This window comes from Trichechus manatus, unplaced genomic scaffold, assembly GCF_000243295.1.
Source record: "Trichechus manatus latirostris isolate Lorelei unplaced genomic scaffold, TriManLat1.0 scaffold00084, whole genome shotgun sequence".
Taxonomy (NCBI): domain Eukaryota; kingdom Metazoa; phylum Chordata; class Mammalia; order Sirenia; family Trichechidae; genus Trichechus; species Trichechus manatus.
The window spans coordinates 1,459,570-1,476,238 of NW_004444020.1; the positions used below are offsets into that span (position 1 = coordinate 1,459,570).

Sequence of the window (16,669 nt, forward strand, 5' to 3'; positions counted from 1 at the left end):
AAGAATGTCTGGAACAACTTAAGGACCTGAATCTATTTTTCAACTACAAATTTATAAACTCTAAATAAGGATCAAATATTTTTGGTGATAATTTAGCATCAAATTGAGATGCTGTAGGTATAAAATACACACCAGATTTTGAAGACTTAGTACAAAGAAAAGGATATAAAATATTTCATTAATAATTTTTTATATGGAGTACATGTTAAAATGAGAATATTTTGGCTACACTGAGTGACCTGGCCAATGCGCCTTAAGCTCAGCCATCACCCATCTGTCAGTGGAGGTTTGTGTGTTGCTATGATGCTAAACATGTTTCAGCGGACCTTCCAGACTAAGACGGACTAGGAAGAAAGGTCTGACGATCTACTTCCAAAAAATCAGCCAATGAAAACCGTATGGATCACAATGGTCTGATTCACAACTGATGGCTCAGGACTGGGCAGCATTGCATTCTGTTGCCATGACCTGGGGGCTGACTTGATGGAAGCTAACAACAACAACATTAGAGAATTTAAAATTAAGTACGTGACTTGAATTTTATTTCTATTGGACAGCACCAGTCCAAAACCTGACTAGAGAGTGTCAGGGTTGCTGTCTCTCTCTCTGAGGCACATATGCCAAGCCCTTGCTTGTATGTGCTTGGAGGTGGCGGCCCCACTCCATGCACACAGGCAGAAGGCTGCCGTGCTCCTGTGGCTTCCTACTCTCAGTCCTGGCTCCTGCCCTACAACCTGTCTGGTCCCCTCCCACCTAGACAGACGGGCAGGTGGCTCATGTGAGATGGAGACTGGAGGAAAGGCTCTGATTCTTCACCACAGGGAAGGCTTGGACGGGCTTTGGGGTCTGAAGAAGGAGGGAAAAGGCAGGTCATCACTGCTGTCCATCATCGTCAGAGGCACCGTGAAAACCTCTTCAGGTGAGAGGGGAGGGATGTGGCTCACTGTGAGGCAGCTCATGCCAAAAACCCTAAAACTGAAAAGAACTTCCAATATAATCTCTGCAACATGCTCAAAACTTACAGGGAGTGAATGTTGGAAAATTAAACCATTCCAAGTTGCCATATTTCAAACAAGAAAAGCTGGATAGACTAACTACATTTTGAAAACATCTGGTTTGGAAAATAATCTACTTAAAAGGTTGCAAACAGGCTGGCAGCACTAGAGAGTTACTTCATTTCTCTGTAAGCCTGAAAAAATGTTTTTATACAAAATGACTCAGTCAAAAATATAACTGGAGATACCTACAATTCACACCATGATGAAGACAGCTCTGAACACTTCCCATACAGTTTTATAGACAGACTAATTCTGTTCCATGTCCATTAACTAACCTCCCACTCCTACTCCTAGCTGAGCACCCAAGTTGCAAATTCTTTTGAGTTATAAATTTTCATCTATAGCCGTGCTTTTTCATCTTACATGTTCACAGGAAGGTGGTGTGGGAATTTAGAAGAAGGTTTCGGGAGGATGAAGTGATGGAGGAGTGTGGGAGGCACAGAGAGAAGGGGCATCTTGGCAGTTTGGAGATGGAGGGAAGGGGCATAGAATACACCAGAATCATGAATCACCATTACCAGGGTTCTCCTTAGAAGGCCAGGACAGATGCCACACCTGGGAGGAGATTGCTTCTGATTCATAAGTAAGTGGGCCCTTGAATTGGATCACACCTCTGGGTCTTCTGCCTCCTCTCTCCGTCCTCCCCAAACTCTTGTCTGATCTGATCTTTATAGGTCAAGGGATGGATCTTTCCTATCTTAAGGAATGAAAAATCCGACTGTTACACCACCACATGGAGAAACTTTAGAGTTATAACGTTCTAGAGCAGGGGTTGGGGAAATACTTTCTATAAAGGGCCAGATAGTAAATATTTTAGGCTTTGTGGGCCATAATAGCTTCAGTCACAATGACTCAACTCTGCTGTTGTAGCATGCAAATAGCCATAGACAATACATAAATGGAAGAGCATGCCTGTAGTCCAATAAAACTTTATTTAAGGACACTGAAATGTGAGTATCATGTAATTTTCATGTGCCATCAAATATTCTTCTTTTTTAAATTTTTTTCAACCATTGAAAAAAATGTAAAAATCATTCTTAACTTCTTGTTGTTGCTGTTAGGTGCTGTGGAGTCGATTCTGTGTACAATAGAACGAAACACTGCCTGGTCCTGCACCATCCTCACAATCGTTGCTATGCTGGAGCCCATTGTTGCAGCCACTGTGTCAATTCATCTGACTGAGGGTCTTCCTCTTTTTCGCTGACCTTCTTCTTTACAAGCATGATGTACTTCTCCAGGGACTGATCTCTCCTGCTATCATGTCCAATGTATGTGAGACAAAGTCTCACCATCCTCGCTTCTAAGTAGCATTCTGGCTGTACTTTTCCCAAGACAGATTTGTTTTTCTTTTGACAGTCCATGGTAGGTTCAATATTCTTCACCAACACCATAATTCAAAGGTGTCAATTCTTCTTTGGTCTTTCTTATTCATTGTCCAGCTTTTGCATGCATATGAGGTGATTGAAAACACCATGGCTTGGGTCAGGCCTGCCTTAGTCTTCAAGGTGATATCTTTGCTTTTTAACATTTTAAAGAGGTCTTTTGCAGCAGATCTGCCCAATGCAATGCATTGTTTGATTTCTTGACTGCTGCTTCCATGGGACTTGATTGTGGCTCCAAGGAAAATGAAATCCTTGACAACTTCAATCTTTTCCCCATTTATCATGATGCTACTTATTGGTCCAGTTGTGAGGATTTTTATTTTATGTTGAGAAGTAATCCATACTGAAGGCTGTAGTTTGATCTTAACTTGTAGGTCATTCAAAAACAGGTGGTGAGCCATAATTTGTTGACCTACAAACTACATGGGTCAAACTAAGAACTAAGATCTAAGTTTTTAGCCTGGATCTATAGATCGTTGAAAGATTCTGGGCAATTTGTGAACCTGGGGTGAATTGTATTTTTATTTTCACTAGCCTCTAACTGAAATTTATTATTTTCTTCAGTTATAAATATAATTAACAAATCAAATTCGTACTAACTGTACTTGTGATTTAGTCGTCAATAGAAATCACAGAGAGTTTCCTGTTATATTTACAGTGGCTGCAAATACCTGAAGGTATAATTTACAGTCAACGCTATGTCAAAATTACAGAATTATTAGACTAGCTACTGCTTCTCATAATTTATTGTTAACAAAGTAGCATTTTATTACTATATTTGTGCTATTTCTGTCACATTTAAAGTATTTTGTTAAATGAATTTCAATATAATTGGTTTACTTTATGATTTTATGTATTTTCGTTTGTGCATTTAAAAGCACTATTCTGAGAAAGGGTCTATGGGCTTCACCAGCTACTAAAGGGTCCATGGAACAAAATAGGTTAACAATCTCTGGTCTGGGGAGATTGTCAGGATTATAGAATCTGATTCTCCAAGTTTAATCTAGCTAGGGTGCAGACTGTTGGACTGAAAACCTTGATGGAAATTTCCAATAAAGCTAGTGGTAAGAGTCCCTTCCAAAGTCAGGCTGGGAAAATGCTCTCAGATGAACTATTACAGCCTTGGAATATACTTAAGGTCCTGTTTAGATAAGGAGAAGCTTTTTTTTTTTTTCCCCCAGAAGAGTATCACAAAATAAAAGAGAAAATCCTAAAGCCCCAGACTCTCTGGCCCTAGTTTGTCTAAGAGATTCAAGGAGATCAGGACCCTTAGCAATTGGTGATACAAGGGACCTTGGACCAAAGACTGTTCAAAGAACAGAAAAAACTTCTGGGGAGAAGTGTCAGTGTTCCTGGCCTATAGGAGTAATTTATTTGGGGACCTGTGAGAGTGGATGTTTCCTGCGTTTGGTGCCATTTCCTAACCTGTCACCGCCAAAAATCTCATGAGTCACCGCCAAAAAACTCATGCTGGTTTATACAGGTCCCAAATTCAGACTTATGCCAGCTCTGTTCTTTTCTTACTCATTTGGGTCTTAGTACCTCAGAGGGACTGACATCACCCAGTTTTCAAATTGGGCTCCACAGAACCTTAGGGGTGCCTTGGATGTTCTCAGGGATTTAGCAAGAATAGTCTTTCTCTTTTCAAATCTATTTTATATATTGATTTTCTGAGCAAGGTATCATTTGACGAATAGATTCCAGTGCTAAAAAAAAGTTGAAAAATAAATTGAAATATCCATCCTGTCCAAACTTTATCCCTGAATCTTGCATCTGTGAGGATTCAAATTTGCCCCAAGGTCTCTGTGGTCAGAGGGAGAAATATTAGAGGAAACTTTGTAGGGCCCATGGACCAGTGGAGAGATGTTGGTTTGTAGTGCTGGGAAGTGTTCGTGGTTTTGCAAGAGGAAAGGGAAAGTGGCCAGAGGAGGCATGGTTTTCTCAGCTCCTACATCCAGAGGAGGCTTGTCCTACATCAAGCCCCCAGCATCTCTGCTGGACAGGATCCCAGCTTAGAGTGGCTCTATTCAGCTTTAAGGAGCCTTGGTGGCGCAGTGGTTAAGCACTACGGCTGTTAACCGAAAGGTTGGCAGTTCGAATCCACCAGCCACTCCTTGGAAACCCTAGGGGGCAATTCTATTCTGTCCTATAGGGTCTCTATGAGTCAGAATCGACTTGACGGCAACAGGTTTTTTGTTGTTTTTTTTTTTTGTTTTTGGTCGGGGGTGGGTATTCAGCTTAAAGGCCAACACGTCCATAGCTGATCCCTACCCTGAGCATGTTTTCCGGGGAAACATCCTCAGCTCCCTAGGGGTCAGCAATGGATTGTGTGAGGTCTCCAAGTCTCTTCTCGGACAAATCACCTTCTTACCTGTTGGTGATTTCACAAACGTGATGGAATGAGCAGAAGAGGTAAAACAAGATGCCACACAGACCAGACCCATTTGTTTCTCATGGATAGCTCTGGTTGCCTGATGGAGACTCGGTAGGATGTTGAAACTGTGGTCAACTATGTAACTAAAAGGAAGCTCTTAGATATTAGACTACAATAAAATTTTGCTTTACCCTATTCCCATCCCCTTATAGAAAGAGTTGTATGTCACTAAATGCAGTGTTTTATCCTCCCTCTCTTTATCTAGCCATGAGGCCAGGAGGGGCTAAAGGTGCTACTGAGATGTAAGCAAGAGATGGTGGACTGAACCAGACATGTGATGACTGCCATTCCCTCTAGGGGTCTTAGGAACCCCAATATTTTCAAAGGAGAGATTCCAAACTATAAAACAGGAATCTATATTTTCTGTCTTATAAGATGTACATATATTTAAGATACACGACAATTTTACAAAAGAAAATTTAAAGTATTTTTCATCAGATACGTATAAAGGTAATTTTAGAGTGGCTTCACATTCACTCTTTAAATAAATATTTATCGAGCATGTACTGTGTACAGGCAGTTTTGTATGCTGGGGATATAACAGTGAACAAGGTCTTATGTATCAGAGAGCTTTCATATGAAAGGGAAGGAGACTTGAAATACACAAGTAATCAAATGCATATACAATATTTTAAGTGGTGATTAGTGTTATGAGAGAAAGTAAAGCTAAGACAATGGTGGGGCTGGGTAGGTTGGCTATTTTAGATAACGTAATGGGGGAGATTTCAGAGGATGTGATATTTTAGCAGAGACTTTAATGAAGTCAGAATGGATCATGTAGAGGTCTGGGGGAAGATAAACTCTGGTAGAAGAAACAGCAGGTGAAAAGCCCTGAAGGTGGGACTATGTTTGGTATGTTTAAGGAATAGCAAGAAGGACAGTGTAGCTGGATCCTAAGGAGCAAAGGAGAGAAGGTAGGAGTTAAGATCACAGAGGTAGGCATGGGCTAGATCATATAGGGTCTTCTAGACCATAGTAAGGGGGTTACTTATTATTCTATGTATGATGGAAATCCATTGGAGGATTTAGAGCAAAGGAGTGACATAATATTAATTATATTTTTAAAAGACCAATCTGACTTCCATGTGGAGCATAGACTGTAGGGGGAGAAAGATGAAGCAGGGAGTTCACTTAGGAGGCTTTTGTCTTAGTCTGGGTGAAAGGAGTTGATAAACTGGAGTAAGGTAGTAATTGTGGAGTAGTAAGTGGAAACCCTGGTGGTGTAGTGAGTAAGAGCCACGGCTGCTAGCTGAAAGGTTGGAAGTTTGAACCCACCAGGCGCTCCTTGGAAACTCTATGGGGCTGTTCTACTCTGTCCTATAGGGTATCTGTGAGTTGGAATTGACTCAGCTGCAATGGGTAGTAAGTGGTAGGATTGGGGATATATTTTGAACACAGACTGGGAAAACTTGCTGATAGATTAGATATGGGTATGTGGTAGCCAGCCTTCAAGATAGCACCCAACAATCCTGCCTCATGGTTAACGTCCTTGTACAGTCCTTTCTATACATGAAGATGGTGCAGGGCTGGGCAACATTTCGTTCTGTGATACATAAGGTTGCTGTGAGTTGGAGCCAACTCGATGGCAACTAACAACACCAATAACAACAAAGTCTTCTCTCACACTGAATAAGGCTGTCTCATGTAACTAACAGGATACTGTGGAAATGATAGAGTATGACCTCTGAGGCTAAGTCATAAAAGACATGTACCTCCTGCTTTGCTCCCTCTTGTGTTGCTTGCTTTGCGGAAAGCCAGCTTTCACGTCATGAGGACATTCAAGTAGCCAAATGAAGCAGTCCATGTGATGAAGAGCTGAGGCCTCTTGTCAACAACCAGTACTAACTTGCCAGGCATGTAAATGAGCTACTTTGAAAGAAGATCCTCCACCCCAGTTAAGTCTTCAGATAATTCTACCCCTGGTCAACATCTTTAGTACAACCTCATGATAGACCTTAAACCATGCAGGTAATCTGCACCTGAATTCCTGACCCACAGAAACTGTGAGAGATAATAAATGTTTATTATTGTTTTAAGATAAAAAAAAAATGACTTTAAGGTTTTGGTCTAAGCAGTTGGGTGAACAATGGTGCCATTTACAGAGAGGTGGAAGATAGAGCAAGGAGAGGGTATGAGGGAGAAAATGAAGAGTTCTTGTTTGGACATGCTACATTTGTGCTATTAGACATCGAGGTGGAAATTTTGAGTAAATAGTTGAATATATGAGTTCAAAGTTCAGCAGAGAAGTTGGGACTACTGATACATATTTGGGGACCACAACATATCTGTGACCTTTGAAGCCATGACAGTAGATAAGATACCACATACATATAAGAAAGGATATCTGAGGAGTGAATGCTGTAGACTGAACATTTAGAGGTCAAGAAGATGGGGAGTAGCCAGAACAAGAGACTTAGAAAGAGTGGTCAGTGAGAAAAGAGAAAGTCCAGGAGAACTCAATATTCTGGAATCCAGGTGAAGAAGGTGTTTCAAGAAGGAGTGTGATCACCTGGATCAAAAGCCACTGGAAGTCAAGAGGAAGTCTGAGGTTTGACCCTTGGTTTTGGCAAGATGGAGGTACTGCTGACTTTGACAAGTTTGACAAGTCTTGATTGTACATTTAATGTTATAATCATGATCCCACAGTAATAGTCCCATTACAAATGATTTGAAAAGTGTAGTTTTTAGTGGAATGATGAGGAGGAGTGCCTGACTGATGTGGATAGAGGAGCCCATGGAAGGGGAGATGGAGACATTGAGTATAGGCAACTCTTTCAACAAATTTTGCTCTAAAGAGGAGTAAAGTAAGGGACAGTACCTAGAGGGGAAAGTGGTGTCAAGGGAGAGATTTTAACTTAAATAGTAGGCATTATAGAATGTTTGGAGTCCCTGGGTGGGATCGCCATGAGTCAGAATCTACTCGAAGGCAACTAACAACAACAACAACATAGCAAGTTTATATGCTAATGGGAATGAGTTTTCAGCAGAAAGGGAAAAGAGAGATGATACAGGAGAGAGAAGGGGAATATAGCTGTTGGGTCAAAGTCTTGAGTAACTGAGAGGGATGGTCTTCAGTGCACAAGGGAAGAGGTTGGTATTAGGTAGGAGTGTGGTCCTCCATCTGTTCTAACATGAGGGAAGGCTGAGCACATGAGTACAGCACAAGTGGTTAGATGAGTTCATCCTAAGAAGAGGAGGGGGAAGTATAATATTTTCTTTATACAAATGGAGTATCCTGAACACATGAGAAAGTTACTTACGAGTTTCAGATATCAGTAATATTCTACTAACTAAAAAAAAAGAGCAAACTCATAAAGCTAAAAGAGAAATATTTATACCATTAAAAAGTGATAATAGACGTTACAATAGTAATACATTTAATTCTAAATATTAGGCATATAACCAAAACTCTGTTTGTATTTTTCCTAAGGAAACCACCATAGAATATGAAACGTATCTTTGCTGTGATGTTTTGTATTGTGGCATTTTATCACCAGGGAGCAGAATCATCCATTGTTTTACTTCTGTGGCACTTGATTTCCATCTATAGTATGGGTACATTGGAAAGCAGGCTTATTTTTGGACAGTTTGTTTTTTTTCCCAGGAGTGGAAGAGGGTTATGACATCCTTCAGAGAATATAGCAGCTTCCATTGTTGACTGCCTTCTGTGTTCAGCCTATGTGGGACATATTTGATATGTGTCATCTTTAAGCTTCACAATAACTCAGCAGAGATAGATGTGATTATCCTCATTTTTCAGATGAGAAGACTGAGGATAAGGGAAGGTTAAGACACTTGTACAAATTCATACAGATAGAAATGCCTGAATTTATTGTTAGAGTGAGATAGATGCTATGGCCAATATCCAGGTGAGGAGGTAAACTCCCGTTAGCAGGTGGCTGGCCCAATCCTTACCGAAGCCTCCTTGGTGTTAGTCTCCTCTGATGCTGACTTGGCGACCTTCTGAATGATGGGGGCGATGTTGGTGGGCCCGTAGAGTTGTAGCTTAGGAAGGCAGCTCTGATAGGCTTCCACAACTCCTTGAATTCCTAAGATGAAGTTGGTAAAGATCAACAGTCTCCTCAAATATATTTGTAATCAAATACTCACAAACATAAAGCATTAACTTCCCTCAAAAAGCTCTTATCAACATCACATTTATGTTCTTGAGAAAAATAGAAAATACCACATTGCTGGTGTTGCTGCCTCTTCTCCTTCTGAAACCATTCTCCTCTCTAAAGTCTCAAGTCAAATGTAACCATTTCCACAAACTTTTCTCTAATATTCCACTTTACACGTAAGATTTCATTAGATCCTCATCCCGTTGCCCATTGCTGTCAAGTCGATTCTGATTCATAGCGACCCTATAGGACAGAGTAGAACTGTCCCATAGGGTTTCTAAGGCTGTAATCTTTTCAGAAGCAGACTGTCAGATCTTTTTCCCATGGAGCAGCTCGTGGGTTCGAACCCACCAGTTAGCAGCCAACTGCTTAACCACTGTACCACCAGGGCTCCTCAGATCCTCATAGTATAATGAAATAGGCGCTATACCCATCTTATAGGTGAAGAAACTGAGGTTTAGAGAGATTAAATAATCTGCCCCAGGCCACACAGCAAGTGAGTGATCAATTCAGGATTTAAACCCAGGTCTGTCTGGTTCTAAGAACTGTGTTCTCAGCCACTAGGCAAGTCTGCTTTAATGCTCCTCTAGTTTTCACATGACTTTATTGAGTCTAGTACATATCACCGTGGTCCACCTATAAGAGTTATGTGTACACACAGCTATCTCCCCAGATGGCAAACTCCTTGAGGGCAGGAATCATGATTTATTCAATTTTGTTTTCCCCCAAAGAGCTTGAGGCAGTGTCTGCACATGGCAGATGCTCATCAAGTATGTGATGAATGAGCAAAGCGGCTGATACACTCATCTACTGGACAGTAGTGTAGACGTATAACATACATCATTACTGCCAACCCCAAGGGGCTTCCATCCTGGGTCACATGAGCCAAGGAAAGTGTAAAAGATGGACTCTGCTGGGAGAGACAGCCCACTGCCTGTGTAGCTTCTCCCAGCATTTGATGCATCTTGACAGCCCATTCAATATTAAAATCAAGATCCCACAATATTAGTTCTATTACAAATTATTTTTATTCAAATGGCTCCTCTTTGTGCCTGTGCCTGTGTTACCTTTGCCTTCATGTTTCAGCTCATCCTCCTATCCCTCTCTATTCTGACACAACATACTGGTCCTGTTTTTGACCAGAGGGGTCTACACAAGCCCCTCCTGAGATTGTTCCCATACCCACCATATACAGCAAACTAGCTCTTGTGTATTTTGGATGAATAAGTTTGGTTCTGTTCTGTCCTTACACCCATGCCTCCATATCATTGAAATCCTGCATCTACTTTGCCCTGCCCTAAAGCCATTCTAAAGATAGATACCAAATCATTATGGGAACTGATTCTGGAGTTAAGTGATACTGGGTGGAAGCTCCTTATCTTCTGAGGTCCTTGAGTTTTTGCCTAAGATAAATAAGTTTGATTTCCCTTTCAAAAGTATCACGCTAATGAATTCCAGCAGTATAAAACAGATGAACATTAGGGTACGTATTTTATTTTGCTTTGGTAGAAAACCACTCTTATAGTTTAAGAATGAAGGTGGTTTGGGAGGAGACACGTCTAAACCATTATAAATTAGCGGTTAGGGATTGTGGGAGGGAATAATGGCAGAATGGGGGTTGGGTCTTAGAGGTTGCTACGTACAGACTCAATGCTTTTGATATCCTATCCTGGACATTAAGTGCCAAGTTTGTGGAAGAAACTGCTAGATGCTCTGCATATCCCATTGGGTCTGCCTTGATAAGAAGGAGGAGAGAGATATCAATATTTCTTCCTACTCCATTGTAAACATGTCTTAAGGTCTTCTAGCAACAAATGTACTTTGCTCTATTTATTATGTAGAAATCAGGAAAATTAATTAAAGAATAAAATTTATCAACATAATCATCATCATTATTTTGTAGAATTGTGTTAGAGAACTTCTGCCTGGAAATGATGAACATAGAACGTCTTTAAAAAGGCTATTTCTGGAAAAAAACCAAGAAGCTACTTGTTCAAGGTCACTGAGAGCATGTCGTTTGCTGACATGCTGAAAAGGTCAAATGATTTTCATGTTTCCTCATCTCCTTATGCCTGCATAGAGAGGGAATTATTAAAAATAAATACTTGATGAAAACTTGGAAAGCAAACAAGGGCTATCTGGTCACTGCCTATGAGATGAACTTCCCCCCATATTATTTTGGCCATAGGAATCCAGGATTGGGATCAATATTCTTGCTGTAAGCTCAAGATCTCTTCTGTGTTCTGTCTTGTCCAGATCTTATTTTTCTGCTCTATTATTATGGCGCTCTTTGTTGCCTTTGGAGTAGTATGGCTTATTTGGATCCAGACAGCCAACTTCTTTGCTGCGGACAATCATAACTGATATGCTGCATCAAAGGAGAGAGACTAAAATGGGAAAGGTGCAAACAGAACTGTAAGACACCAGCTTTCTTTTAAGTTGTGATTTACCTGCACATTCCGGGTTGTCTTCGTTAAAGTTGATGGCAAAGTCATGAGAGACCTAGACACCGATTAAAATTTTAAAAAGAAGAAAGGAGAATTACAACTTTAATACAGTAAGGAGGCACTAGGATTTAGAGTGTACAAACAAATGCCCATTACATTCATTATGTGTTAAACAGCAGGAACAATTTTAAGCCTTTACACAACGAATCTGAGATGGATGGTGAATTCTAAGCTCCCTGTGGAGTTGAGGTGACGGAAAGATTTTCTAGAATCAGATAAATGTTGGCAGGAGGGAAGAATAAGGCATATAAAAATATCCAAGGAAATATTTCATAAAAATGTAACTCCAAATAGCGCCCAGATACTGGAGGCTTAGATTTGCCTGGATTCTATTTGGACCATTTGATAAAAAAAGAACAGACAAATAAACAATAACAACCACAAAAAACTCAATAACCCAAGCTGTCTTCTCAACATGGTGATAGTTATAAAGGTTCCAGCTAAGCTGTTGACATTTAAGGATCATTCTGACATGATATGTAGAACTACAAGGCAAGGGGTTTTTCACATATTTACAGGTAAAATAACTGTGCTCTACTTTTGGAAAAGTAATAAAGTAATATACTTTGTAATCTTCCAACACAAATTCCTCTACCTGGCAGCACCTATGAGCAAGGTCAAATAACATATTTTTCATTTTTCTCTTTCTAAAACTTGATAAAATAAGAGGGCTATTCTGGCATTTGAAATTTTGTGGAGAATTCCATTTCAAAGGCTATTTCCAAGTACTGACTCCCTTGGGGACTAGAAAATAGGTCACTGTGTTAGAAGACCCTTCTTTTCTTTGTAGGAGGTAATAGCTGATGCTGTTGGGGCCTAGCCCATATCCTGTTGTCCTTAGCACTTCCAAGCAAGTCAGCTGACTTCCAACTGTAGGATTTCTTTGCCGTAGGGCTTTCTGTGGCCTCTGGAACCTGCTTTGCCAAAGTGACAGACCAAAAGTGTTGGGGAATTAAAGTTCCCTAAGAGCAGCCTTTGAGCCCTTGTGGCACAGTGGTTAAGAGCTGCGGCTGCTAACCAAAAGGTCAGCAGTTTGAATCTACTAGCTGCTCCTTAGAAACCCTATGGGGCAGTTCTACTCTGTCCTATAGGGTTGCTACGAGTAGGAACCAACTCAATGGCAGTACGTTTGGTTTTTGGTATGGGAGCAGCTTTAATCAAGGGTTAGCAGGAGCTGATGTATAAATGCCTCAGCTCCAGTATGCCTTGGGGTCTGTGTATGCTCTACTCTGTCTCCCAGGGCTCCCCAGCAGGATTAAGCTCCAGTTGCCCATAGTGGTAACTTACTTGAGAATATACCTTTGTTGACTTCCTTCACTGTTTCCCCACTCTTTATTGATGTTTCCTCTACCTCCAAATAAACGATTTGCATCCAAATCCTTGTCTCAAAGTCTGTTACTGGGGGAGTGCAAATTAGAGAGACATGCTTGTGTCTGAGTCTCAGTGCATACTCTAAGATTACGTCCTAAGGAAGTAAATCATGGTGACCTTCTAAACTCTCTGGGCTGCCTGAGCTACTAAGACCATCAGTGCTTGGCTGGGGCAGAGGGGGGATTAGGCATGGAAAAGGGATATTAGAATGGCTTTTTGGTACTAGAGTTGGGAAAATATGAAAGATGCTTGTTAGGACAGCAGGAAGAGCAAGTTAGCTGACAGGCAGGGTAGAGCTAAGGAATCAGGTGAACCTGAGGACATCAGGAACAGCAAGAAGGATAAGTTACTCTAGGCAGGGAACCAGAGCAGATGTCAAGGATGAGAAGGAGGCCTGGAACAAGGCCTGCTGCAAAGCTCTGTCCTCAGCCCTGCTGGGCCAAGTCAAGGCCAGAAGACTGCCTGGTGGAGATGTGGTGGAGAACACTCAAGCATCTCTGGGTAGTTGGACTGATGGTTGTCGAGGTGTATTCCAGCTTTAAGGTTTAGCAGCCCCGTGAAGAAGGTGGGCAGCCACCTGCCCACATTCTGCAGCTGATAGCCCAACTGAAGAAGACTGGCTGTCCTCAGATCTGGGCTCATTCTTATATGTGTCATCTTTTAATCTTAGTGCTACCTGGCCTTTCAGTTTTTTGATAGAAGCCAGAAATCTGACATTGTATATGAAATTTCCCAATTCTTAAAAAATTTGTGTGTCAGATAGAACATGTGTATGGGCTGATTACTGTCTACAGGCTAGTTGTTGACAATTCCTGTTCTATAATCTTTCTCCCCATGTGCTCTATTTCTAACAAATGCTTCTAGAATTCTATAGCCATGTCCAGCAGGAAGGCTAGTATTGAATACAAGGCAAATAAGAAAGGGGTAGGTCAGGAAGACATAGCAGTCCATCAGCTGCTCAGCCCAGTACTGACAGGGCGATCAATTCCCTCTTTCACAAAGGACACTGGAGGGGAACGTCTGATGGCTCTGGTGAAGAAGCGAATGTTGGTGTCTGTTTCCTGACCTGTAGTTCAGATGCAGTCCATAAAAGAGAAATTGATGACTGGGCTGCTTGTTCTTAGCTCAGGCCTCAGAGAATGTATTGGTCAAGCCAAGGCTGGGGCAAGGTCCCTGCTGCCTCTTCAAGACCCTGCCCACCTCGGGGAGCTGAGTTCCCTGGTGGAGAGTGGCCCACAGCAACACCTGAGTATACCACAGCAGAATGCCTCAGCTCTACCGCTGCACAAATCTCTCTACATGCAAGCTTTGCCTTCCGTGAGTCATGAAAAATCGGTATTGAAACCAAATAGGATTCCAATGTCTTTGTAAAAACCTTTCAGCTTCCCCATTCTCTAAGCCAGAGTGGTTCCTTCTTTGGAACTTCTCTGAGTATCCCACACAAGGCTGGATCTCAGAGTCTTGGGATAAAAGAATCTGTCGACTTCACTGTATGGACTTTGAGTTTTTTTTCTTAAGGGAGATCTGAATAGATAGGTTCTCAGTCACTGGAAATCAGTTTCCTAAGTGTTTGCTCTGTCTCTGATCACGTCTATCAGAAGCTAGACAATGGAATCCTTCATTTGGGCCTCTGAAAAGACCTACCTAGAATAGCAGGAGACTGGGTTTTGTCAAGAGACAGGCTCTGAGGAGATAATCTGCAGGCTGTTTTGGACTGTCTGTACCCCATTTACATAGTTTATATCAAGTACCAACAGTGAGACTCCTGTAAAGTAAACACAAAGTGTCCTTGGGCTACAGCAAGGTAAAAGAAGATCCCATCCCCACTCACTCACCGTGTACTCTGGGGGTATCCTGGCTCCAAATCCAAAGGCTGGGAACATTTTGTCACTGAAATCAAAATTAAAAAAAAAGAAGAAGAAATTGCTTCATTTGTTCATCTAATGAGGAAGAAAAATATGAACCTTCATTACCTCTCTGGAACAAATCATGGCGCTATGTCAAATGCTGACTCATGCTTCCTGATTATCTGTGGTAATGGGGGATAGCAATAGCATGGGTGATTAAAATCAAGAAATAACCCCCAAAGTTTGTTAGTCATTAGTCTGCAACTTCTTCCCTTAACTTTTTTTCGAGATTTGATACGAAAGAATAAAATGGCCCCAAGGGTTTTCCCCCACCACAGCTTTCTGTCTCCCTTGAAAAGTGATTGTCAATTAGATAACTCTTGTGGTTGATTGTGTTAGGGTTCTTCATATATATTATCTTTTAAAATCTTTATAGGAAGAGATTATTATTCTCATTTTACAGGTGGGCAAACTGAGGCCTTGAGAGGTGACTGGCCCAAGATCACACTACTAGTTAGTGCCAGGGTTCAAATCCAGACTAACCTGAATCCAAAGCACTGTCAAAAAGCAGTGGAAGGTATTTGCCTGCTAACTGAAAGGTTGGCGGTTCAAACCTCCAGCCACTCTGTGGGAGAAAGATGTGGCAGTCTGCTTCTGTAAAGACTTATAGTCTTGGAAACCCTATGGGGCTGGTTTACTCTGTACTAGAGGGTCGCTATAAATTGGAATTGACTCAATAGCAATGGGTAATGATAGAGCTTGGTCCCATTTCCAGGACTCACTGTGTCCAGCATCTTATCACATATCTGCAGCAATAAATTATTTACATGTCTGTTGTTAGTTCCTGAAGTCCAAGGAACTCTGTCTTTTGTTTTGATATCTTTACATCTCCACCTTCACCCCCGTTCCCAGTAGTTGCCCTTGTCCCCACTGTCGGCATATACTCACCACAGAGCATGTGCTCAGTAAATATTTAATGAATGGATAACCTATAAATTGAATCATTGAAATGTGACTATATAAAGAAGGGAGAATTCTTGTGAAAACTCATAAGAGTCACACACATGTCCTTTGGCTTGGTTTCTCCTATGCATATTGGAATTTTTTCCCTAAATTTATTCATTCAAATTAAATTTGTATCTTAATTCTAATTTGTACTGTACTATAGATGAGAGTATGGGGAGGAGGTGAACTATCATTTACTGGCACATACAATATGCCAGATGTTATGCTAGGTGACTTACACACTTAGCTCATTTAATTCTCACGCAATCCTTGAAGTACCACCTGCTTATTAGTCCTATTTTACAGATGAATAAACTGAGTCTCAGAAAGGCTAAATAAGCGGCCTAAGGTGATTAAGTGGAGGATTATGTGGTTCCAAAACCCAAGCCTTTTCAACTCTACCACCATAATATAATGTTTATATATGATTTTAAATATGATTGCCTTCTAGCACTTCTAGTAACTGTGCCCTTTGACTAGGCAACAAACAAGACCCTTCTTAAGCAGATTTTGTGCTATCATGGGGGCGGGGGTGGTGGTATTGCAATGTGGCTCTGGAGTATTGCTTTCACCTGAGGGCATGTCCTTCTCATGCCATCTGCCTTCCACTCCCTTTACCATTAAGAACACAATTGAGATATGCTCTGGGAAGCACTCCTATATTTTTCAGTTCTTTGCAGAGTTCATCAAGGAGAAAAGGGAATTCAGATTAGGCTTCTCTGTCCCTGAACATCTTCTGTAAGCAAAAGGAGGCCTTTCGGACTAGCTGAGAAATCAGAGTAGCAAAAGTACATTCTCACCCAGCACAGACGTGGGTCTCTGATTACATGAAATGTTCTATAATAGAATGGCTCGTCTGTCTGCTATCTAGAGAGTATACATATTGAACCCATTGCCCTGAAGAACAAACCGCCATTTTACAGACTTGGCCACCCCAGAAGGAG

General features: G+C 41.2%; 1 protein-coding gene across 3 annotated transcripts in view; it reads right to left on the reverse strand.

Annotated features, from left to right (window-relative positions):
* Window positions 1-16,669, reverse strand: part of CPNE4 (copine 4) — a 669,181-nt gene that overhangs the window by 8,881 nt on the left and 643,631 nt on the right. For all 3 annotated transcript variants that reach the window (XM_004381399.2, XM_004381400.2, XM_004381401.1), the window contains 3 exons: window positions 14,709-14,763; window positions 11,446-11,497; window positions 8,790-8,923 (listed from right to left, as the gene is read on the reverse strand). In XM_004381399.2, the coding sequence (XP_004381456.1) occupies window positions 8,790-8,923; window positions 11,446-11,497; window positions 14,709-14,763 (241 nt within the window). The remainder of the gene's footprint in view (window positions 1-8,789; window positions 8,924-11,445; window positions 11,498-14,708; window positions 14,764-16,669) is intronic.